This window comes from Rattus norvegicus, chromosome 18, assembly GCF_021556685.1.
Source record: "Rattus norvegicus strain SHRSP/BbbUtx chromosome 18, alternate assembly SHRSP_T2T, whole genome shotgun sequence".
Lineage (NCBI taxonomy): Eukaryota > Metazoa > Chordata > Mammalia > Rodentia > Muridae > Rattus > Rattus norvegicus.
In genome coordinates, this window is record NC_141551.1 from 36,776,887 (window position 1) to 36,801,500 (window position 24,614).

Consider the following 24,614-nt stretch of genomic DNA (forward strand, 5'->3'; position numbering starts at 1 on the left):
GAGAGAGAGAGAGAGAGAGAGAAAGGAAGGAAATTGTGTTCAGTGTAAAGTGAGATGGGTTAAAACAGAAGTGACAGACTTAATCTTATTTATTTGGTTGTTGAACAGTTTTAAACCTCTGAAAATAAAAACTCTAGATCTTGGGGATATATGCCAGGCATCCAGAACACTTTCCAAACTAAATAACCCTTTCCACTTATCTATTTTCTGGTCAGATGCCACTATGTCTCCACTGTCTGGCACATGCCCTGACCACACCTCCTTCCACAAAGCACTGTCAAAGTCAGACTCCACCCCTATTCCTATTAAGCACTTGAGAAAAAGAGAAGGCCTCAGATCCAGGGTGGTACACAAATCAATTTGCATTCTTTTTCCTATTAATCTCACTAGAAAAGAAAAACTCATCCTCAATCTTCTCTCCCCTTTCATCTTTGTCTCCGCAATAGGAAAGATTTAAAACCCTCATCTGAAAACATGTAAAAATCTAATTTCCTTCCACTTCCTCTTTTTTTCCAGCTTACCATTCTCATCCTGTATGAACTTGCTTGCTAGCTTATAGTTAAAATTCATGTCTAAAATAAAGGGGTCTGTGAGAGGAGTTCATGTAATCCCAGTCCTGAAATATCACCAAGACATCTGAGATATTGTTTAGATTGTGGACTCTTACTTTGACATGCCAGCATAGGTAGATAGACAGGAAGCACATCAGATGTCAGTTTGGCAGCTGATAAAAGTCAGAGCATAGTGACACTAAGCTCAGAGCCACACGATCCTGAGCAAGGAGATGCTTCTTCCTTCTCTTCAGTAGTGGGTTGAGACAAGCTGGCCCCTTCTGAGCTAAGGGTGAGTCCCTTCTTTATGCTATGGTTTGAGCTTTGGGGTTTTTAATTAAATTAGAGGAGTATATATAAAGGTGATCTTCAGATATTTTTAAAACAGAAACCTGACAATTATGATATTATAATAGTATTGTACAATGTTTTAAAGGAAAAAAAAACCTGTTCAGTCCACTGAAACTGGAGGGTGTGTGCAGAGGACACGGGCAAAGAATTTTGGGTCCTTATTTTAAAGCATTTATTTTTCTTGAAAAGGTTTATTTGATCTGACTGAAACTGTGACCCTGTACAGTGGCCTTGATCCTGTCTTTTGTGAAAGTCTATGTTATTCTTGAGGGACTTTTAATGGCTAATATTAGCAAAATATTAGCTATTAAATTAAGAGTTTTAAACTATTGTTTTTATATTGTGAGATAGCAGAATGTTTTATTTATAGTCTTTAAGGTTGACATATCATTAGTAAGAATAAAGAACACTGTGTTAGAATACAAAATAGAATTGAAGTGTGGAGCAATCATTGCAGAGGAGGAATAAGTTTTCTTGAGAAACACTGTTTCATCATTGTGTAAACATCTGTACAAAATGCTATGACGAGAAAAATAAAACTTTTGAAACAGTGTAACTTTTCTTGAGCTGTAAAAATACAAGATTACTAACAAAAGAAAGTAAAACAACAAAAAAGAAACTAATACGAAAATGCTTAAGACAGTAAGGCTTTAAAAGAAAACCTCAGAAGCCCTGTTTGGAAAATATATCCAGCCTAGGTCTCAAGCAGTTGGTCAGCTGCTGTTGAGAATGAGCCTAACTTTCCTGCCCAGAAAGAAAATTAAAAGCCAAACTCTAGATTCAGCAAAGAGACCTGTCACTTTAAAAGCAGCTGTGTTAAAAATAAAGCCTTTTTATTTCAGGAAACAAATGTTTCTATTAAAGTGCCCCCCACTGTCTGGAACTTTCTCCCTGACAATTAAAATCCTGTATTTCTCTTCTACTGTGCCCTCTGGTTGTAAGCATAAAATCGAAACTAGGGACTACATAACTTTTCAAGTGTTCTTGCTCACCAGAGCCTTCTGCCATGTAGTTCCCTTATAGCATTGTTCTTGCCAATGTTAACTGAACTCTAGCCCACCAGCAAAACCTTAGGATGAAGTGACTTGGCCTGGATGAATCATGAACAGTATTTTCCTCCGGGTTGTAATGCAAGCAACTATACAGCACCCAGTTTCAATGGATAAGAAATCTGGGAAACTTTGCAGCTAAGCACTTGAATTATTAAGAAGTCAGGGATTTCTCCATATCGAGTAAAGCAAAATAATATGTTTTTAACTAAGTCATCTGGTAATTTGGATTGAAGTGGCGGGTATTACAATAACTGCAGGACCAGCTGCTGTGTGCAATATTCCAGCCTTCATTTAACATGGGAATGGGAAATATCAGAGGCAGAGATAACCACCAGGGTGAATTTTAACAGCAAAATGAGGGAAAATGGGGCCTGCTGTAGGAAAACAGAAAGGCCACTCGCACCAGAGATGAGTACTAGAAATAGCATCCATCTCACCTTTATTGATAGGCTAGTTCCATGGATGTTTTACCTATGTCCATATCTACTGGTTGCCATGGAAAATAACAATTAAGGGTAATTATAATGATTTCAACACTAGCCTAAAATGCCTGTTAAACAAGTGAAATGAACTTGATAATTAATAGACCACTAAGACCAATGACTAGAGTGTATAATCTGAACCTAAGAAAATGGCATTCAGCTTTGCCAGTGCAGTCTGCAATAAGTATTTTGCGTATAGAGACAAGCAAGCACAGAGTCTGTCCTTAACTACCATCTACTTTGACTCCATGATCAATATGAAATCAAGGAGAGGAAAGCAGGCAGTGACCTGTAACAGTAAAGAACAACTCAAAAATGGCCCCAATAAATTGGATGCTCATTCTACCTTATTAAAATTGAGAAAAGGACAATAGACGTTAATGCTAATTCATGCATCAAAGGGGATATTAATCAACTCTGATGGGAACAGGGAAGAATTCATCTTGATAAAGACTGACACACATTAACGGCTATTAATGTTAAATCCTTACATCTCTAAGGTTAAGGAATCCACAGTGTCTGGGGGAAAGCACATCACAAGGCTATAGAACTAATACATTGCGTGGCGTCAAAAGATTTTCTTATCAAAAATGGCTCCAGCTGCATATGTAGCAGAGGATGACCTTATCAGGCATCGATGGGAGGAGAGGCCCTTGGTCCTGTGATGGCTCGGTGCCTCAGAGTTGGGGAATGCTAGGGCGGTAGGGCAGGAGTGAGTATGTGGGTGGGGGAGCACCCGCATGGAGGCAGGGTGGAATGGGAGAGTTTCGGAGGGAAACCGGAAAGGGGGATAACATTTGAAATGTAAATAAACAAAATAACCAATAAAAAATAGCTCCTTGGAAAACTTGTGGTGTATATCTTGAAACCTCTGCATAACATCCTTTCACCCAGGGATGAGCACACTGAATAATTTTTACTTAATCTAAGTCAGTGCTTCTCAGCCTGTGGCTCACAATCCCTTCAGAGGGGTCAAAGGACCCTTTTTCAGGGGTCACCTAAGACCATCAGAAAACACAGATGTTTACATAATGATTCATAAGAGCAGCAAAATTCCAGTTATGAAATAGAAACAAAAATAAAAAAATTATTTTTGTTTAGGGTGGTGAGGTCACCACAACATGAGGATGGCCACATAACATTAAGGTTTATGCAAAACTTGTAACTTAATCATTTTCCCACTTTCAGAAACAATATCCTTCAAGAGAAACCCACCAACATCAGGAGTACAGTGTTCTAGAGATCTCAGCAAGGAGGGCCAGACTAAGGTTTCTTCTGACTTGCTGCAACCTTCTGTAATTCCAGGCTTGCCACCCCACGGTCAGGAGTCTATCCTTCTGGGAGCAAATCCATCTTCCATATACCAGCTAAGCATGTTTAACTACGAACGTCCAAAACACTTCATCCAGTCCCAAAATCCATGTGGCTCCGGGCTGCAGCCTCCAGGACCTGAAGTCTCCAGCTTCCCTAACCAGACCAAACAGTCTTCCATCGTCATCCAGCCTCGCCAATGCACCGAGCAGAGATTTTCTGCTTCCTCCACAGTGAGCTCTCACATCACCGTGTCTTCCTCTGCTTATCCTGCTTCCCAGCAGCTGGCTGGCCCCAACCCCGGTCAGAAGGTTACTGCTACCTATAACCAGTCCCCAGCCAGCTTCCTCAGTTCTATATTACCGTCTCAGCCTGATTACAGTAACAGTAAAATCCCATCCACTGTGGACTCCAAGTAAGTGATTCTGTGTACTCGGCATGTGCCGGGAGCTTTATCTGAGAGTGTGCTGCTCTTATTCTTTAGGACACAAAATGATACTGTGAGCTTCAGTCTCGTTGAGCCAGGTTAGTGGCAATAAGAAGTCATCTAGCCCATTCTCCAGTGTCCAGGCTGAGCAGAGCTCAAATTACCTATTATCCCATGCAATCGTCTCCCTATTATTTATCATCTTTAGAAAGAACAAAAAATAGATTTCCAACATACCAGTGGATGGTGATCTTTCTGCTTAGCTCTAAGCTAAGTTCCTCTTGCTGCAAATTTAATTCCTCTGAGGTCTAGTTTGGCTGGGATGTAGAACACCTGTCTGTTTCTCTGTGGATAGGATTTCCTCCGACATAAGCAAAGGCTATTAAGTTTCTTCTCAGTCATAGTCTTTTCTTCCTACCCATTTCTCACTCTAATCCTGACTATCCACTTGTCTAATATAATTTAAAATCAACACATTTTAAAAGTCTGGAACTCAGACGGTTAGTCACTCGTATAAATTGTCCTTACTGGGATCAGAAGGGAGGTTGGAACAGATGAAGTCTTGTAGTTTTAAAGTTTGTTTGGGTATGTGAAACCATGACTTGTTGAACTTTGTTGGATGGTCTAAATTCAGGAGGAAATACCTACAGCCTTATGCAAGCACACACTATATCTCCACAGCTGGAGACTGCCCTGGAAGAACTTGGCCTGAGAAAGAACACCATGTGGAGTTGAGCTTTTTTTAAAACCTGAACTGAATACTTTGTGCTTATTTAAAATTAGGGCTATCAGTTTTCATATTTCTTGGCTGTTGAGAACATCAGAGATTAAATCAGAGGCATCTCAAGCATTGTTGGGTGGACCATGTCTTCTTAGAGTCTTACTGGAACTCTTGCTAATTTTTCTGTCTTCTGTAGAGAGTTGTTTGATATTAAATAGACAAAGAATCTAAAGAACAGTGTAGACATACAATATTAGCCTAGAGATAAGAGCCCATGTCAAGTTCTGATACTCACTCAAACTATTTGTATACGTGATGAGAGTGTTCAGCAAGTAAGATGGCTGAGGTAGTTTTTGTGAAAATTAGAGTATTGGTTGAAATTCCAGAAAAGCAGCTGAATTGACCACATCAATTCAACTTGTTGAGGAACCTATTCCCCTACTTTTAAAAATAAAAATCAATACACTTAAAAACATGTTGAAATCCTATAGATATTAAATTGAATTATATATAATGGCTGATGCCAACAGGTTCCAGACCTGGAATATAGCATTCTCGTAGCCTTGACTTAATATTTCAGAAGGTCACTTTACTTGACCACTCTACGCAAACTCCCATTATCCTCATTTCATATTCCATAGCTTTTTCTTCTTCACAATGATTGATATGATTCTTCACATAGCTTCTTAGTATTTCCACACATCAGGATTTTAAATATATAACCCACTCAGACTGCAACATTTTCCCTAGCAATGTTTTTATCCTATTCTAATTCTGCTCAGAAAAAAAAGTGATCAAATAAATAGTCACAGAGCCTCAACCACACACCTAGTTTTGGAAAAAACTAAAAATAGAAGAGGCAAAAATAGAAGGAAAGAAAGAGAGAGAGAGAGAGAGAGAGAGAGAGAGAGAGAGAGAGAGAGAAAGGAAGATAGAAAGATAGAAAGATAGAAAGATAGAAAGATAGAAAGAAAGGAAGAAGCAAGCCAGCCTAGGAGATCCCCAAACTAGAGATCAAAGGTCCAGTTTTAACTGTCCCATTTTCAGCAAGTGTAGATAACTCTTCTAATCTTGCCATTGCTACTTGATACCCATTCTGAGTCCAGCTGTGTGGGGTGGAAATCTTTGGCCCTTTGAACATTTGTGCACAATACTTTCATTGTTATGATGGGCTCAAGATTGCCCGTCTTCTAAAATAATCCCTTGGTTTCTAACCTAAGGACACTGGAAGACCTTATTTTGCTTCTCAATAGTAGGGAGTTCTTAGGCAAAGTTTTAGCAATTGATCAAACCGCAGGGTGGAAAGTGAGGGGAATTATTTAATTCTAATTATTCCTTACAAAGTGCTTGCAATGAGGCATTCAGCAAATAGTCTGCTGGGTAATCCAGTTTTCTGTGATGTAGCATATTTAAGGATCAGGATTGTCAGGGATATGGAAAAGACTTATAAAGCAGTGTAAATGCACAACACTAATTTATAAGTAAGAATGGACTTGAAATCTGGTGCATGTGTCATCTAATGTGCAGACAATGAGGGTGTGTAATGAGTCGACTAAGGCTAGTCTGTGGTTCTCAGGCTTGACTACCAATTCCTCAGGCTTCCTATGAGACATAATGATGAGAACAGAATTGTCTAATTCTATTCTATTCTATTCTAATTCATTTTTACCAAGTATGTGCTACTCTCTAACAGATCGGACTCTAGAATTGAAAGTCCTTACAAACAATTATCATGGTATGCACTGCAGAAATATTAAAGGGACAAGAAAAGTCTTTCATTTTGGCCCAGGAATTTAATTGAGGGAGAGGTTTCACTATTTACTTACATATTTCATTGATTTGTGTCTTTGCTGTTTTGAACAAATGAGACTTTAGTTAAGGATTGATGGGGACAACTGGAAAATCCAAATATCGAAATGTAAAGGGAGAATGGATTCCATCAGCTTCTAAGACAGCATGTCTTCACTACAATTTAAAAAAAATCCATCCACTCAGCAGATAGTATCTCCCATCCCCATGGTTTATATTGGTGGGCATAAAATGGCACTGTGATGAGTAATGGCACCTGCTATTCATCAGGTTTACATTTGACCCTAGGATTATCTCCAGGTCCCCCAGCCCACAATGTGAACACTCTGGCTTCACTTGACCTTCATTTCCTCTAAAATCACAAGTTCTTTTATGAATCTCACTTGAATCTGGGTGACTAGAAAAGATTCATCATGGCCATCATAAAATTTTCATTAAGGCAGTGGCCAGCTTCCTCTTATTAATTAGAATGACACAAAATTTCCCATGTATGGTTCTACCTCACCAAAGTAAGTTAAAACAATGTAAAATATTAGGAAAAGTTTGGGTCAACCAACAGCAAGTAAGGCAGGACCCCTTAACTGCTGCACCTGCTCTTCACCAATACCAATGTGGAACTTGGAAAGAGCTTAGATTACCTTAAACAACATTTAAGAACATAATGTTATATAAGAATTTGAACTTTTCAAATTATTTTTGGATTGGTGTTATTTTTCCAATCTTTTAAAATGTTATATTTCATAGTCTATCTTCCTTTAATCATGCCTTTCATTCCCTGCCCCCTCAAAAGTCAGTTTAAAAATACTGAATATATCATCATTACTTTAAAAGCTACTTTTCCGCACTGGCTTGGATCATTTTGAGTATAAAATTAAAAAAGCCAGAAGTTCTGTTGAGGAACAGTAGAATATTCTTCAACACACAAAATGTGAATGCTATGCTGGTCAGTCAATTTAGCTCTAAAAGAAGCTAGGATTGGTGGCATTCACCAACTTCCCTGGTATAAAGACTTTCACATCATCTATTTCAAACCTGGCCTGAGATCACAGGTTGCTAGAAAGATTCTAAAAAGTCAGCTCTCTCAAGCCCAGGAGAGGCAGCTCAAGCACACTACTGCTGGATAGCCACCTCTCCATCACACAAGAAATCTAACAATAAGATTGAAGATGCTCATTTAAACATCTCATTCTTTAGGCGAACTCTTCTAGATGCCTTCCATGTATCTAAATCCTTCCTCCTACTTCATAATTGTCTCCTGCCATAAGAGAAGACAAAAGCAGTAGCCATGTTTAGTTTATACCCTTCTTATCTGTGGTTAAGATTATTGGGGTTCTCAAAAACAGAAGTTCTAAGTGGTAAATTCAGTGTATCTAAAAGTGGCTTACAGAATGAAGTAAATTCTATCATTTTCTTTCTGATTTTTTCTTTTTTCTTTTTTAAAGCTATCAACAATCCTCAGTTCACCAACCTGTAAATGCCGTGTCATCCCAAGCTGCAGGTGCTAAGCCCACTCCAAGGACTCCTGACCACGAAATCCAAGGATCAAAAGAAGCATTGATTCAAGATTTGGAAAGAAAGCTGAAATGCAAAGACACCCTTCTTCATAATGGAAACCAAGTGGGCAAGCTATCTGTTTCTTAAAGAAGGCCATGATTAAAAGACCTATTACATACCTAATTTCAATAAGAAAGTTCTGAGGTTTAGAATATAACTCACTGGTAGAGCATGCAGCTAACATAAGATTGATACCCAGTACAACTCCACATTAAAAAAGTTACCTCTGTCTCTCATAGATTTATGCCCATAAAAACACAAAATATAGGATTTGCTTTTTTTTTTTTAAAAAAGGATCGTTTGCAATTCCTTATTATTGAAGTGAAGTCTGCCTTTTGGTTTTTTAGTAGTAAATGAATGAAAAAGCAAGCAAACAAAACCAAAACCAAAACCAAAACCAAAAAAAAAAGAAAAAGAAAAAGAGAGAAAGAAGAGAGAAAAAAGAAAAAGAAAAAACTAAAGAAAACCAACTCTAGATATCCTACATGAAAAAGTTGTCTTACACATAATTCTTTCAAATGAGTGTTTGTATAGACTATGCTGGCTGCTCTTGAGGTTGAAAGTGTAGATTCAAGAGAGCCAGAAACTGAAAGTCAGCTTTGACTTTTGAATTCTGAATAAGACTATGCTCCATGAAATCGTGTCTCAATGAGTTAATTAACTAATTAATTAATCACTATTACCTTCTCATAAAATTTCTGCTTACCAAGCAACTAATGATAAATTCCATTGACAACTTTTTTTGTTCATTAATGTATTTTTTACAGACAAAATTAAAACAGCTGTAATTATTATATAAGCTCTTAAGATACAATTGAATTAGCCACTCATCTTTGATGACAAGGCTCTTTGGAAAAGGTGGAAAGTATAATTCAAAAATTGGACTACAGTTTGAATTTCTGATTTAGAGAAGTGGTTTTTAGAGGTGTGCCTGTTCAAATGCCTTTACTTAACCTCATCACTGTCCTCTAGAGACTGACCTATGAGGAGAAGATGGCTCGCAGGTTGTTAGGACCGCAGAATGCTGCTGCTGTGTTTCAAGCTCAAAACAGTGACGTCCAAGATTCGTCACAGGTAAATTAAATAATTGACATATATCTGTGGCCTTTGCCCTACAATTAGGGTCAGTTGCTCTCCCTTTCTGAGCTTGCTAAATACCTAAGACTATAGGGACACACAACCGTGGACATCTTGGAGCACCTTTTTTTTTCTTGCAATTTATAAGTTGTTTGATGTTTTAAAGGGCATTTGGGGCATATCTACTTCCTTCTGTCATGCTCCTGAGTTTAAACACACTTCTTGCTGAAAAATACTAATAAAAATACTCTATTAGGTAACGTCTCTAAGATTAATGAAAAGTCATTTTCAAAAACAAAACAAAAACCCCCAGGATTAACTTCAGAATACAGTGAATGCACACAGACTTACCCCTTATCAACTTAATTATAACACATAACTTAACTCAAAAACACATATAAAGTGGGCAAGGCAAACTGAGGGGCTGTTACCTTTTCTGTCTTTCTCTAGAAGCTATTATACCCTCTTAAATAGTCCACAAAGACATAAGCAACCTGGAAACTCATTGAGAAAACAAACATGAAATACGAACAAAAGATATTTGTTTCTTTTAAAGGCAACTAGATCGACTAGAAATGATGGAGTAGAGTCTAGCGGGGGGGGTAAGAACTAGACCTTAGACAATGAGCAGTTCATTCATTCATTCATTGGTTCATTCATCCACCATTCAACAAATTTGCACAGAGCATCTGATGTGTCGAGCTTGTGGCATAGGCAAGTACAGCCAGAATAAGACATCTCTACTATGTCTACTAGTTGAAATTACTAATTAATACTTATGACGGTGTTTGAAAGGAAGATGACAAGACTGAGACAAGAAGATAGCAGCAGAAACATAATGAAGCTAGAAAGGGTAAATCTTACTGTTTTATACACTCAAACATTAATCCTCAGACATTAATGAGAAATGTTCAATCACAGTGTAACTATAACAAAAATACATCTCTGTATAATTGAAATGACCTATTTCTGAACATAATATGATGAAACAAAAACTTGCTTTTAAATTTGCTTGAAGATTTTTGGTTTTATTAAATTATTAGGTTTGATTTGAGTTTTGATATTTTGCTAAAAAATAATGTTCCTCTGATGAATTGATAAGTTTTTTTGACATTTTATTTAAGGAGTCTTAAGACTAGACAAAAAGATTTAGATTTTTTTTGACTATATATTTAAAGGGTATTTATTTATTAGGTTGGTTTACATAATATGTCAGGAGAGTCCAACAATAGTTGTGTTGCACTGGATGGGTGAAGAATTTGGGAATTGATAAACTTGCCTGCAGAGCAAATGTCCATTAGCACAAAGCAAAGTTCTCTTTTCCCTCTTTGTCACTGTGTTGACACAGGAAGGGGATGCCCACATTTAGTTCTCCCCTCTTCAGATAATGTGATTAAGAAACATCATCACAGGCATGTCCAGCAGTCTGGTGTTTACTCCATTCCAGATCTAAATAAGTTGACAGCCAAGGTTTATCAAAAGACATTAAATACACATTCAACATTAGGTTTAAATTCCTAACTTCTAGATCTTTCAAATGAAGATGACTGTTGGAGTTTATCTCTGAGTTTCACAATGGTAAGATGAGTTCAGATGTGCAAAGTACTTCCAACAGTCTGTTCAATTGGTAAATAATATTTGTACTCATTAACTTTTGTATGTATTAGTAGATATTTCTATATGCTATATCATTTTCCACGTACATATACACACACAAAGAAATGTAGTTGACTTTAATAGAGTCCATATAGGCATGCCTCTCACTTTGCCATAACATAGGCAAGGTGTCTAAGACCATTTCTTGAGTTAAAAAAAACTTGATTTGTTCAAACTTAAGTACTATAATGGGGCTAGGATAATTATAAGGAAAGTTCACATTTAGTTTCTGCTTTTATTATTCCACACACTTTCTACTTTATCATTTAGGTACCTAAATTTAATTTTCTGTACTTTTTAAACTTTTTTGTTTATTTTGAATAGATTGTCACTCTGCTCCTCAGGGTGGCCTGGAAATCATTTGTATCATATTAGCCTTGAATTACACATGGAAATCCTCCTGCCTTAGTCTCTTGAGTGCTGAGATTTAGATTTTTTTAAATGTCAGAATGCTTTGACTAAGAGGTTCATCCCAAAATAAATTTTTGTACTCAGGTTCAGAGGTATTTGGCTGAGACTATAGTTTCTACTTTTTTCAATCTCCTACTGGGCTAAGCACAGCAATATTTATACAAAAGAGTCATTAAATATATAATCAATTGATTCAATTATAATATTCTTCAACCCCCAACTTTATTCTCAAACAGAAATAATTTTCAGCACTCAATATAAATCATAAAAGATAAATGTTCTTTTCTTAAGCAGGAACTGATTCATGTTTTAAGTTCTTTTTATAGTTTTATCTACATTTCTCAGGGTGTCCAATGCGACTTTATGCCATGAGCTAAAAGGGGAAATATTTTCCAGTCTAATATGTGTTTACTGTTTACAGTGGGACTGCCAGGCAGTAGCTTGATACCCACTGCCTACAGCCAGCACAAGTGACCTCAGGTCTATTCCTGCTTTGCTAAAGGACAACCCGTACTGCATGTCTCCATGCCAAATACGTCAGAGGGACACATCATCCTTTATCATAAAACAGTAATAAAAATTAAGCTACCATCAGAGTTAGGTCCAGTTGATTTTCATAAATCACACATATAAATCTTGTTAATTCTGTGGGGTTCTTACTAAAGAAATAGGCAGTTAATTTGCTATATTTTAAATGTTAGATATACTAAACCAATCACAGTCAAAACAGAAACATTCTTTTCAACTGTAATTAATGACTTCTGATACATTTAAAAGGACTATTTACATGTTAATTTTTCTCAATTGTTTTTATCTCAAGCAGCATAACCCAGAACATGCACGGCTGCAAGTTCCCACATCACAAGTAAGGTAATTTTGTTTAATTTATAAAGAGATATATATTTTGCTATCTAAAATGTTTCCACTTAAAATATAATATGCAGGGGTTGGGATTTAGCTCAGTGGTAGAGCGCTTGCCTAGCAAGTGCAAGGCCCTGGGTTCAGTCCCCAGCTCCGAAAAAAAAGAAAAAAGAAAAAAAGAAAAATATATATAATATGCATATTTAGTCCTCACATTTACTGTCCTCTTTCAAAACATAGTGTGAATTTCCCAGCACCAAAGATGATGTTGATAAATTATATATCAATTTTCAGAACTACCTCAAAGGGAATCTTTAAAAATATCTTAGTCAAATAGTGGACCATGATTCCACACTAAATAACTGTCACAACAAGAAAATCCTAGTATGAGGCACACGTTGCTCAATTTAAGGAACTATTTAAAAAGGAGAGAATTGTCCAGTTCATACCAGATGTATCTAAATGGTATATGTCTGCCAGTGATCAAATAACCCATGAATACATCACCCATAAATAAGGTCTCTCTCTGCTGTCACCATGCCATCAGATCAAACTAGAGGTTCTGGACTTTGTAGCAGTGATGGCCAAACTGTCTTGTGTAAGTGGAAAAACAAGGATGACATTGCTGCAAATCATTATTAAAATATTGTTGTAGAAGTAGATCGTCCTCCAGAGCAGACGCAAATGACCAGGATGCCATCCAGGAGAAGTTTTACCCACCACGCTTCATTCAAGTGCCAGAAAATATGTCCATCGAAGAAGGAAGATTCTGCAGAATGGACTTTAAAGTAAGAGTTTTTAAATGCTAAAGACACACTAGTAATGGGACACTAAGTTGGGGAAATGCACCTTTCCCCAAACTTTTACAGCTTGCTACACATCTTGAAAACATTGTGTACAATGAAAAGAAACACAAATTCTGGAGCTGAGTTGACACAAGTTTAAATCTTGGCTGTGCCACTTTCCAGATGTGTAAATGTCCACGAGTTGTTTAACCTCTCTGTTTTGTCATCTCATCTGTAAAATGGAAATAAGAAAAAGTTAGGAAGATTAGCCAAGTAAACAGAGGTACTGGGGACTCACACATACACACTCACATACACACATACTCACACTCACACACACACTCACACACAGTCACAAATACACTTACTTACAATCTCATACATATACACACACATACACACATACTCACACACATACTCACACTTACACACATACAGACACACACAGTCACACATACACTCACACATACTTATAATCTCATACATATACACACACATACTCACACATATACTCACACTCACACACACAGTCACAAATACACTCACACATACTTACAATCTCATACATACACACACATATACTCACACATACTCACAATCTCATACATACACACACATACACTCACAATACTCACGCACTCACTGTTTCTCTCTCACACACACACTCTCACACACACTTACTCACACACATACATGCTCTCTCTCACATACACACACACACACACACACACACACACACTCATATACACACAAAACATGTTGTCTCATGTGCAAGCATCTGTAGTTGCCCATGAACCACTTCAAGCCACCTCTTTTTCCTAGGTCTTCAGGCTAGGACAGTGTTTTTTTGTTTGTTTGTTTGTTTGTTTGTTTGTTTTTCTTTTCTTTTTTTTCGGAGCTGTGGACCGAACGCAGGGCCTTGCACTTGCTAGGCAAGTGCTCTACCACTGAGCTAAATCCCCAACCCCTAGGACAGTGTTTTAAAAGAGGTTACATCACATTGTGATTATCTTCATTTTGAGAACCCTTCCTCATAAAATATTTTTCTAAATTCCTGTCAATGAGAGTTTCTATCAGGGTTGGATGTGTTTATACAGAAACACAAAACTAATATTCATATACAAAATTGTGGATCAAGAGTTCTATTTTCAAAAGCTATTTGTTACATTGAAAGCCTCATGTACTTGGTTATGGGACTTTATTTGGTGTCACACTTAGGCTAGTGATTGCTTCCCTCTTCCTGGTGGGATGTAAGACATAAATTAATGTTCTAGATAAAGTAACGAAAAGAGGTCTTAAAGAGTCAGAGGTTGTATTTGAAAGAATTATATGTGGTCTGAAAGAGTCTAAAAGCAATATTGATCTTATTCTTAATTTCACAATAAAAATTTACAATAAATATACTTTTAAACTCCTGCTTGGCCTTTTTAACTCCAAATCCAGATGATCAGGTTGTTAAAGTCATAAATAGAAAACTGCTCTGTTTTGTTTCTAGGTGAGTGGACTGCCAGCCCCTGATGTGTCATGGTATCTAAACGGGAGACTGGTGCAATCAGATGAGTTGCACAAAATGATAGTGTCAGAGAAGGGTTTCCACTCCCTCATCTTTGAAGTGGTCAGAGCATCAGATGCAGGGCCATATGCATGTGTAGCCAGAAACAGAGCTGGAGAAGCCACCTTCACAGTGCAGCTGGATGTTCTGGGTAAGCCTCCAAAGAGATCCTTCAAAGGCAGCATGACTGAAAATAAAGAGTGTTACAAAGGAAAATAGTTTTAAAGGAAGGCCCAAGGACTTCATACTTAGGTTAACATCTACAGAATCTAGTGCAACACAGAACCATACAACAACAAAAAGGTCATTTAGGGGAAACACTGAAATTAAAATGGCAAATTGATGACAAGTTCTTTCTAGAACAGTAATAAGGCAATAATAAGTTTTATTTCAACTTAATTATTGGGGAATGGGTACAGAAATTGCTTATTTTACATATCCCAAGTTACAATCCATTGAAGAGATCCAAGACAGGAACTCAAGTCAGGAACCTGGAGGCAGGAACTGAAGCAGAAGCCATGAGGCAGCTGCTTAATGGCTTGTTTCCCAGAGCTTGCTCAGTCTGCTTTCTCTTCTTTGAAAATTTTAAAATATGATTACATATCATTTCTGACTTCCCTTTCCTCCCTCCAACCTCTCCCACATCCTCCTTTTCTCTGCCCTCCTGTGCCTCTCCCTTGAACTTCTCAAATGTGTGGCCTCCTTTTCCATGAGTATTGTAGATATATAGTAGATAGATAGATAGATAGATAGATAGATAGATAGATAGATAGATAGATAGATAGATATCTTGCTGAATATCTATAGTAGTGTTTATAGCTATAAAATTTCAGAGCTTATCAGCTGGTGTTTTATAATTAATTAGGGGGTCATCCCTCAGATGCAGATACTTACAGCCAACTGCTGAACTGAAGTCAGGGACCCCTATGGAAGTCCTGACGGGACTTCAGGAACGACTGAAGGAGCTGAAGGTGATGGCAACCCCATAGGAAGACCAATGGTGTCAACTAACCTGGACCCCTGGGAGCTCCCAGAGACTAAGTCATCAACCAAAGAGCATACACTGATCTGAGGCCCTGGCACATAAGTAGCAGAAGACTACCTTGTCTGGCCTCAGTGGAAAAGGATGTGCCTAATCCTGTAGAGACTTGAAGCTTCCCAGGAAAGAGGGGGTGTGTGAGAGAGGGAATCACCCCTCAAAGGTGAAGCAGAGGGGGATGGAGTAAATAGGATGAAGAACTCTGGAAGTGGGGACCAGAAGAGGGGGCGGCATTTGGGATGTGAATAAATAAATTCATTAAAAAATAAATTAAATTTAAAAAAAAAGGAAAATACAGGAATGCCTAATAAAATTGAAGTACATGAAAATATTAAAAGAAAAAATGGCTTTACTTTCAAAAAGAGAATTCATTTATCAGAGTATTAGTAAAATTATACATACACCAATAATAATCATGAAGGAGAGGCTGTAACATTGAGAGTGAGAGGGGCTTTGAGGGAAGAAAGGAGGGGAAAAGCAATGTAACTATATTTTAATTAAAATATATATTTTTCGAAGTTAAAAAGAGAAGAGGGATGGTTCACCCTCTCTCGGCAGTCAGTAGTTATCTATAGTTCTTTGTCTAAGGGTGGAGCCCTGTGAGGTTCCCCCTTCCATGTTAGCACATCAGAGCAAGGTGTCCTCCTTGTTCAGGTCTTGTCTAGGCAGTCATAATGTTGAGGTTTCGGGAGCAAAGGCTCTCTACATTTCTAGACTGTGGGACACAATCCCACAGCAGACTTCCTGCTCCCGTGGTTCTTACAATCTCTGTGCTCCCCTTTCTGAGATGTTCCCTGAGCTTTTGGTGCAGAAGTTGTGGACCAGATACATCCATTGAGGCTGCGTACCTCACAGTCAGTTGTTCACTGTATTTGGACTAGGTGTAGGGTTTTGTTATATTCTCAGTCTACTGCAAAGAAAAGCTTCTTTGATGGAGCTGAGAGCTACACTTGTCTGTGGGCATAAAGATAAGCATTTAGAGTGCAGTGAGAAATTATGCTGCTTTAGAAAAGCGATGGCAGTATGTTCTTTTCTAAGATCCATGAACTCACTAGTCCCAGGCAGCTGGCTAGGGTTCCAGTACCAGGTGTGACTTCCTTAAGTCTAATTAGAGAGCTGTTGGTTACTGACAATGTGAAGTACCACTACTGCACCTGTAGGGATATCTTGGAATGCTGGTCATTGCTCATCAGAGCTATGTATGTAGGATATTGTGTGCTTTACCCTTGGCCGATTTGCATAGCTCCCTTTGGTATTATTGAAGTTAGTCTTTGGAAGGGAGCTTTCCACCCCTTCGTTCCCACTATTTCCCCTCTTTAGGGCTCCTTCAGCACATCTCCGTTGTCTTTGTTTCATTATTATTAGCTTTCCTGGTGTCTGCAGTTACTCCAAGTTATATACTCATATCTTAAGATTTGGATTTTTAAAAAAATCATGTATGAGATACTAAGTTTTCATTTCTGGGTCTGGGTTACCCCACATAGTGTGTGTGTATATATACATATATATATATGTATATATATATATGTGTGTGTATGTATGTATTTGATTCTATCCACTTACTTGCAGATATTGTAATTCCTCTCCATTCCAGCCAAACATTATTCATAATGTCCGTGTACACATTTTCATTACCATTTGTCAGTCAAAGGACATTTAGCTTGGCTCCATTTTCTAGCTACTGTGAAACAGAGCAGCAGTGAGCATGGCTGAGCAAGAATTGGTAGGGAGAATAGTATATAATTTCAGAAGGAGAAAATAAAATAATGTAAGCATCTGTTGACATAGCTGGACGAGGATTTCAAAGTAGAAACTGCAGTCTAATCATTAATCTGCTCAACTGCCTGAAATGGATTCACCCTGACTCATGCTGATACAAAATTGTCATAGGCTGTCATATTGTGAATTCATACTTGGAAAGGGGAGAGTGGGTGCTAGAGTTAGCTATGTACTATATTATATTTACTAGGAAATTAGTGTATAATTATAACCACCTCCCCAAAGATTAGTCCTTTGGGAAAAGAGTCTGAAAAACTCCCACCTCACACTATGGCAGCATAGTTCTATAAATCCTCATGTCCAGTTTTTAAATTTTACAATCTAAGTACTTTAAATATATCCTATTTAGTGTGCTAAGCTATTACCTCACACAAAATGTTTAATAAACCATTGATTACTTTATAAAAGTCTGCTTGGGTTGAAGGATGGACAATGTCCTTGAGCTTATAGTCTGCATAAATCAATGGAAGATCTTTAAGGTCATGCTAGAGGCTGAGGGAACCCAACCAAAGCAAACAGAGAAGAAAGCACAGATGTACATGGTTGTCCAGCACCCACACACCTCATGCCATTGAGCTTTGGGTGAACCACATATGTGCCAGTGGCTTTGTAAGAAATGTCCTATTCCAGCTGAAAGAGACTGGAAATCCATACCACCTCTTCATTTCTCCTTTAGAAAAGCCAGCTTGGGTGTTAAGTCACCACTTCCTATTTCTTCTTGTTGCAGGTGGTTTGATGATTGCTGACATGTTATAATCAGTTTAAAAAGTATACTTTCTGTCATATTCAGACAGATCTGTCACTACCACTTGGAGTTGGTTTGATTCTGGTGTTTTGAGGGGTGTAATTAGCAAAAGATAAAACTGAGATCCAAAGAAAGTAAACGAAAATGTTCCAATTTTACATGGCTGGTGGAACAGCCCTGCACATGAAAGACAAACTCTCCACTGCTAAGTGGCGATATGAACTGTAGTTGTCTGCTACTCTTCCCATCATGCACCCTGCCTCCAGGTAGATGAAATGATTCATCTACATACACATGCTTATAATTTTAAGTAAATCATTATATTCCACTTTAAGAACTCCAAATATTATAAGATAATAATGTATGTTATGGTATTTTATCTAATAGTGAAAAGATTTCCAATGCTGACCTTGGTTTTTAAAGCTTTAATGTTAACGTAAAAAATTCATAATGTTCTAATTTGGCCTAATATCACCTTTATTGATTTCCTACCAATATCCAGCAAAAGAGCACAAAAGAGCACCGATGTTTATCTACAAACCACAGAGCAAAAAGGTTTTTGAGGGAGAATCAGTGAAGTTAGAGTGCCAGATCTCAGCTATCCCTCCACCAAAGCTTTTCTGGAAAAGAAACAACGAAATGGTTCAGTTCAACACTGACCGGATAAGGTGAGACAAGACTTTCTTGACTGCTGTACACACAGGTTGGATGAATCTAGTTATGTTTTTTACACACACTACAAATATAAATTACATAATTCTCATCTCAGGTTGTCTATTCTTAAAAATACATATTTAAGTCAGATTCAATTAATCCTAAAAATAATACACGAAAAAGCCTAGAATTCATCTTTTCAAGAACCGTGACTATAGAAAATAAATGACATAAAAGGATTAAAAGGTGATTGCTTGAGGAAGCAAGAGAGAGTGTGAGTTTCCTAGAGATCCAGCCTAGGGTTTTGTGCAAGCTAGACAGATACTCTACTTCCGAGTTATAACTCCATTCACAGGTGGGGCATCTAACTTTGGGGGGAAAAATCACTAACTATATAGCATTGATTAGACACAGTCTTGGAATTTCTTAACAGCCTTTCTTATTAGTTAGATTCTATAAGGTGGCAATATCATTTAAACTTTCACCCCAGATAAAAGAATTTTAATTCCTGTCCCTTTGTTTTTGTCTGCTTCTTTTCAGCTTATATCATGATAATGCTGGAAGAGTAACTTTACTGATAAAAGATGTAAACAAGAAGGATGCTGGGTGGTATACAGTGTCAGCAGTCAATGAAGCTGGCGTGACCACGTGTAACACAAGATTAGATGTCACAGGTATGTCACACAGCAACCCAATCTAACTGGGAAACTGAGGATCGCTTGGCTCAGAATTGTGTAATATATGGGAAATGTTCCTCGAAAGTCATTTTCCCACCATATCTGTCAGAGACTGCTAAGTTCAACTGGTATATTTCAAGCCACTTTTCTGAATTAATTTTTATTTATTTCAGCCCGTCCAAACCAAACTCCCCCAGCTCCTAAGCAACTGCGTGTTCGACCAACTTTCAGCAAATATTTAGCCCTAAATGGGAAAGGTTTGGATGTGAAACAAGCTTTCAACCCTGAAGGAGAGTTTCAGCGTCTGGCAGCTCAATCCGGACTCTATGAAAGTGAAGAACTTTAATAACTTTGCCCACAGGGAAAACAGAGCTTCACTCCTCCAATGGATCTGATAACATTGTGAAAAAAAATCCATGGTTGTATTAACAGATTGTGACTTTACTTAGGTCATATACTAACTCCCATTTAGAATGTTATTCACCCTCTGACTCTGGCACAACGTGTCTATTCCTCTGACCTGTGAAGCCGGCAGTAAACTAAGTAAATGAGTTTGTATTATAAGAGACTGTTTTAAGATACAGTGTCTTAACACTGAAGTCATGCACATTTAACAACTATGAGTTATGAACCAGAAACTTTTTAAATGCCACTAATTCTTGCAGTAAAGTGTATGGGTATTGCCTAACAGACTTTATTTACCTGTTTTCTCTTATAGGAATACTAACATGGTATAGATTATCTGAGTGTTCCACAATTTCATGTCAAAAGAGAATAAAATTCAAGTAGTTAAGACAGACTTGTCTCATCTTCCCTAGAGTCTAGAATGATCTTCCTGATCAAACTTACCGTTTTTCTATGTAAAACAACTGTGAGAAAAGCCTGTGAATAACAAATTCCAAAACAGAAATGTCATCATTCCCAAGAAGGGCATGAAGCTCCCAGCTCAGTCAATTTCCCTCTGAAAATGCCTCCCATGACTTACACTTCAAAGGTAATCACAGTAACATCAACCATAGTCCTCAGTTTGTGAACTAACTCAGGGGAACAAGAACCATCTCCAAAAGTCAACTCAGAGTTTTGTGTATTTAATGCAAAGGTCAAGACTGGTTGGATATTTTGCCTCCTATGTTTTCCAAATCAAATAACTTGCTATGTTGGACAGTCTAATTTTGTGACGCCCCCTGTGAGTGCAAGCTCAGGAAGATACAAATCCTTTCATGAAACTACTTTAAGCTAGAACAACAGCTTCTTCTTTGAGATGGGCCACCACTGGCTGCAGCTTTTTTGTGGCCTCTTCTGTTCCTTCAATGAAAGACAGTTTTTGCTACTCGATTCTGTGTGGCCTAGTTTTGCTTTATATCTGCACATAAACACCATTTATCCATACCACTCTCCACTTCTTTCAGAGCAGGAACAAAAGTGGCTTTATCTTCTGCTTTCGAAACAGCCCAGTGGTATTCTTCCCAGACTACCCTGAAGAGCTTTGGACAGAACTCCATTTTAGTTTCCTTTTACAGCCACAAGAATTCCTCCTGTCCTCCATCCTGCTGGATTTGAGCTCCCTTCACTCACAGCCATTTTTTTTTAAGTTCTTTTTTTTTTTTTTTATTATCTTGAGTATTTCTTATATACATTTCAAGTGTTATTCCCTTTCCCGGTTTCCGGACAGACATCACCCTCCCCCCTCCCCTTCCTTGTGGGTGTTCCCCTCCCAAACCTCCCCCCATTGCCACCCTCCCCGCATAGTCTAGTTCACTGGGGGTTCAGTCTTAGCAGGACCCAGGGCTTCCCCTTCCACTGGTGCTCTTACTAGGATATTCATTGCTACCTATGGGGACAGAGTCCAGGGTCAGTCCATGTATAGTCTTTAGGTAGTGGCTTAGTCCCTGGAAGCTCTGGTTGCTTGACATTGTTGTACTTTTGGGGTCTCGAGCACCTTCAAGCTCTTCCAGTTCTTTCTCTGATTCCTTCAACGGGGGACCTATTCTCAGTTCAGTGGTTTGCTGCTGGCATTCGCCTCTGTATTTGCTGTATTCTGGCTGTGTCTCTCAGGAGCGATCTACATCCGGCTCCTGTCGGTCTGCACTTCTTTGCTTCATCCATCTTGTCTAATTGGGTGGCTGTATATGTATGGGCCACCTGTGGGGCAGGCTCTGAATGGGTGTTCCTTCAGTCTCTGTTTTAATCTTTGCCTCTCCCTTCCCTGCCAAGGGTATTCTTTTTCCTCATTTAAAGAAGGAGTGAAGCATTCACATTTTGATCATCCGTCTTGAGTTTCCTTTGTTCTAGGGATCTAGGGTAATTCAAGCATTTGGGCTAATAGCCACTTATCAATGAGTGCATACCATGTATGTCTTTCTGTGAGTGGGTTAGCTCACTCAGGATGATATTTTCCAGTTCCAACCATTTGCCTACGAATTTCATAAACTCGTTGTTTTTGATAGCTGAGTAATATTCCATTGTGTAGATGTACCACATTTTCTGTATCCATTCCTCTGTTGAAGGGCATCTGGGTTCTTTCCAGTTTCTGGCTATTATAAATAAGGCTGCGATGAACATAGTGGAGCACGTGTCTCTTTTATATGTTGAGGCATCTTTTGGGTATATGCCCAAGAGAGGTATGGCTGGATCCTCAGGCAGTTCAATGTCCAATTTTCTGAGGAACCTCCAGACTGATTTCCAGAATGGTTTTACCAGTCTGCAATCCCACCAACAATGGAGGAGTGTTCCTCTTTCTCCGCATCCTCGCCAGCATCTGCTGTCACCTGAGTTTTTGATCTTAGCCATTCTCACTGGTGTGAGGTGAAATCTCAGGGTTGTTTTGATTTGCATTTCCCTTATGACTAAAGATGTTGAACATTTCTTTAGGTGTTTCTCAGCCATTCGGCATTCCTCAGCTGTGAATTCTTTGTTCAGCTCTGAACCCCATTTTTTAATAGGGTTATTTGTTTCCCTGCGGTCTAACTTCTTGAGTTCTTTGTATATTTTGGATATAAGGCCTCTATCTGTTATAGGATTGGTAAAGATCTTTTCCCAATCTGTTGGTTGTCGTTTTGTCCTAACCACAGTGTCCTTTGCCTTACAGAAGCTTTGCAGTTTTATGAGATCCCATTTGTCGATTCTTGATCTTAGAGCATAAGCCATTGGTGTTTTGTTCAGGAAATTTTTTCCAGTGCCCATGTGTTCCAGATGCTTCCCTAGTTTTTCTTCTATTAGTGTGAGTGTGTCTGGTTTGATGTGGAGGTCCTTGATCCACTTGGACTTAAGCTTTGTACAGGGTGATAAGCATGGATCGATCTGCATTCTTCTACATGTTGCCCTCCAGTTGAACCAGCACCATTTGCTGAAAATGCTATCTTTTTTCCATTGGATGGTTTTGGCTCCTTTGTCAAAAATCAAGTGACCATAGGTGTGTGGGTTCATTTCTGGGTCTTCAATTCTATTCCATTGGTCTATCTGTCTGTCTCTGTACCAATACCATGCAGTTTTTATCACTATTGCTCTGTAATACTGCTTGAGTTCAGGGATAGTGATTCCCCCTGAAGTCCTCTTATTGTTGAGGATAGCTTTAGCTATCCTGGGTTTTTTGTTATTCCAGATGAATTTGCAAATTGTTCTGTCTAACTCTTTGAAGAATTGGATTGGTATTTTGATGGGGATTGCATTGAATCTGTAGATTGCTTTTGGTAAAATGGCCATTTTTACTATATTAATCCTGCCAATCCATGAGCATGGGAGATCTTTCCATCTTCTGAGGTCTTCTTCAATTTCTTTCCTCAGTGTCTTGAAGTTCTTATTGTACAGATCTTTTACTTGCTTGGTTAAAGTCACACCGAGGTACTTTATATTATTTCGGTCTGTTATGAAGGGTGTCGTTTCCCTAATTTCTTTCTCGGCTTGTTTCTCTTTTGTATAGAGGAAGGCAACTGATTTATTTGAGTTAATTTTATACCCAGCCACTTTGCTGAAGTTGTTTATCAGCTTTAGTAGTTCTCTGGTGGAACTTTTGGGATCACTTAAATATACTATCATGTCGTCTGCAAATAGTGATATTTTGACCTCTTCTTTTCCCATCTGTATCCCCTTGATCTCCTTTTGTTGTCTGATTGCTCTGGCTAGAACTTCAAGAACTATATTGAATAAGTAGGGAGAGAGTGGGCAGCCTTGTCTAGTCCCTGATTTTAGTGGGATTGCTTCAAGTTTCTCTCCATTTAGTTTAATGTTAGCAACTGGTTTGCTGTATATGGCTTTTACTATGTTTAGGTATGGGCCTTGAATTCCTATTCTTTCCAGGACTTTTATCATGAAGGGGTGTTGAATTTTGTCAAATGCTTTCTCAGCATCTAATGAAATGATCATGTGGTTCTGTTCTTTCAGTTTGTTTATATGATGGATCACGTTGATGGTTTTCCTTATATTAAACCATCCCTGCATGCCTGGGATGAAGCCTACTTGATCATGGTGGATGATTGTTTTGATGTGCTCTTGAATTCGGTTTGCCAGAATTTTATTGAGTATTTTTGCGTCGATATTCATAAGGGAAATTGGTCTGAAGTTCTCTTTCTTTGTTGGGTCTTTGTGTGGTTTAGGTATAAGAGTAATTGTGGCTTCATAGAAGGAATTCGGTAGGGCTCCATCTGTTTCAATTTTGTGGAATAGTTTGGATAATATTGGTATAAGGTCTTCTATGAAGGTTTGATAGAATTCTGCACTAAACCCGTCTGGACCTGGGCTCTTTTTGGTTGGGAGACCTTTAATGACTGCTTCTATTTCCTTAGGAGTTATGGGGTTGTTTAACTGGTTTATCTGTTCCTGATTTAACTTCGATACCTGGTATCTGTCTAGGAAATTGTCCATTTCCTGAAGATTTTCAAGTTTTGTTGAATATAGGTTTTTATAGTAAGATCTGATGATTTTTTGAATTTCCTCTGAATCTGTAGTTATGTCTCCCTTTTCATTTCTGATTTTGTTAATTTGGACGCACTCTCTGTGTCCTCTCGTTAGTCTGGCTAAGGGTTTATCTATCTTGTTGATTTTCTCAAAGAACCAACTTTTGGTTCTGTTGATTCTTTCTATGGTCCTTTTTGTTTCTACTTGGTTGATTTCAGCTCTGAGTT

The 24,614-nt window shown here is 38.1% G+C and overlaps 1 protein-coding gene across 4 annotated transcripts; it reads left to right on the forward strand.

The window, feature by feature from the left end:
- The first annotated feature begins 758 nt into the window (after positions 1–758).
- Positions 759–20,291, forward strand: Myot (myotilin). 4 transcript variants are annotated; one of them, NM_001437405.1, is made up of 10 exons: positions 759–843; positions 3,625–4,162; positions 8,147–8,321; positions 9,231–9,332; positions 12,223–12,272; positions 12,919–13,051; positions 14,544–14,751; positions 18,666–18,831; positions 19,358–19,491; positions 19,668–20,291. In NM_001437405.1, exons 2-10 carry the CDS (start codon positions 3,810–3,812, stop codon positions 19,838–19,840), a joined length of 1,494 nt encoding a protein of 497 aa, NP_001424334.1. In that variant the 5' UTR covers positions 759–843; positions 3,625–3,809; the 3' UTR covers positions 19,841–20,291. The 4 variants fall into 4 exon arrangements, with proteins under 4 accessions (NP_001424334.1, XP_087448560.1, NP_001424333.1 ...); XM_087592434.1 differs by having other exon boundaries at positions 3,742–4,162; NM_001437404.1 differs by having other exon boundaries at positions 3,742–4,162; positions 12,226–12,272.
- Positions 20,292–24,614: the final 4,323 nt, after the last annotated feature.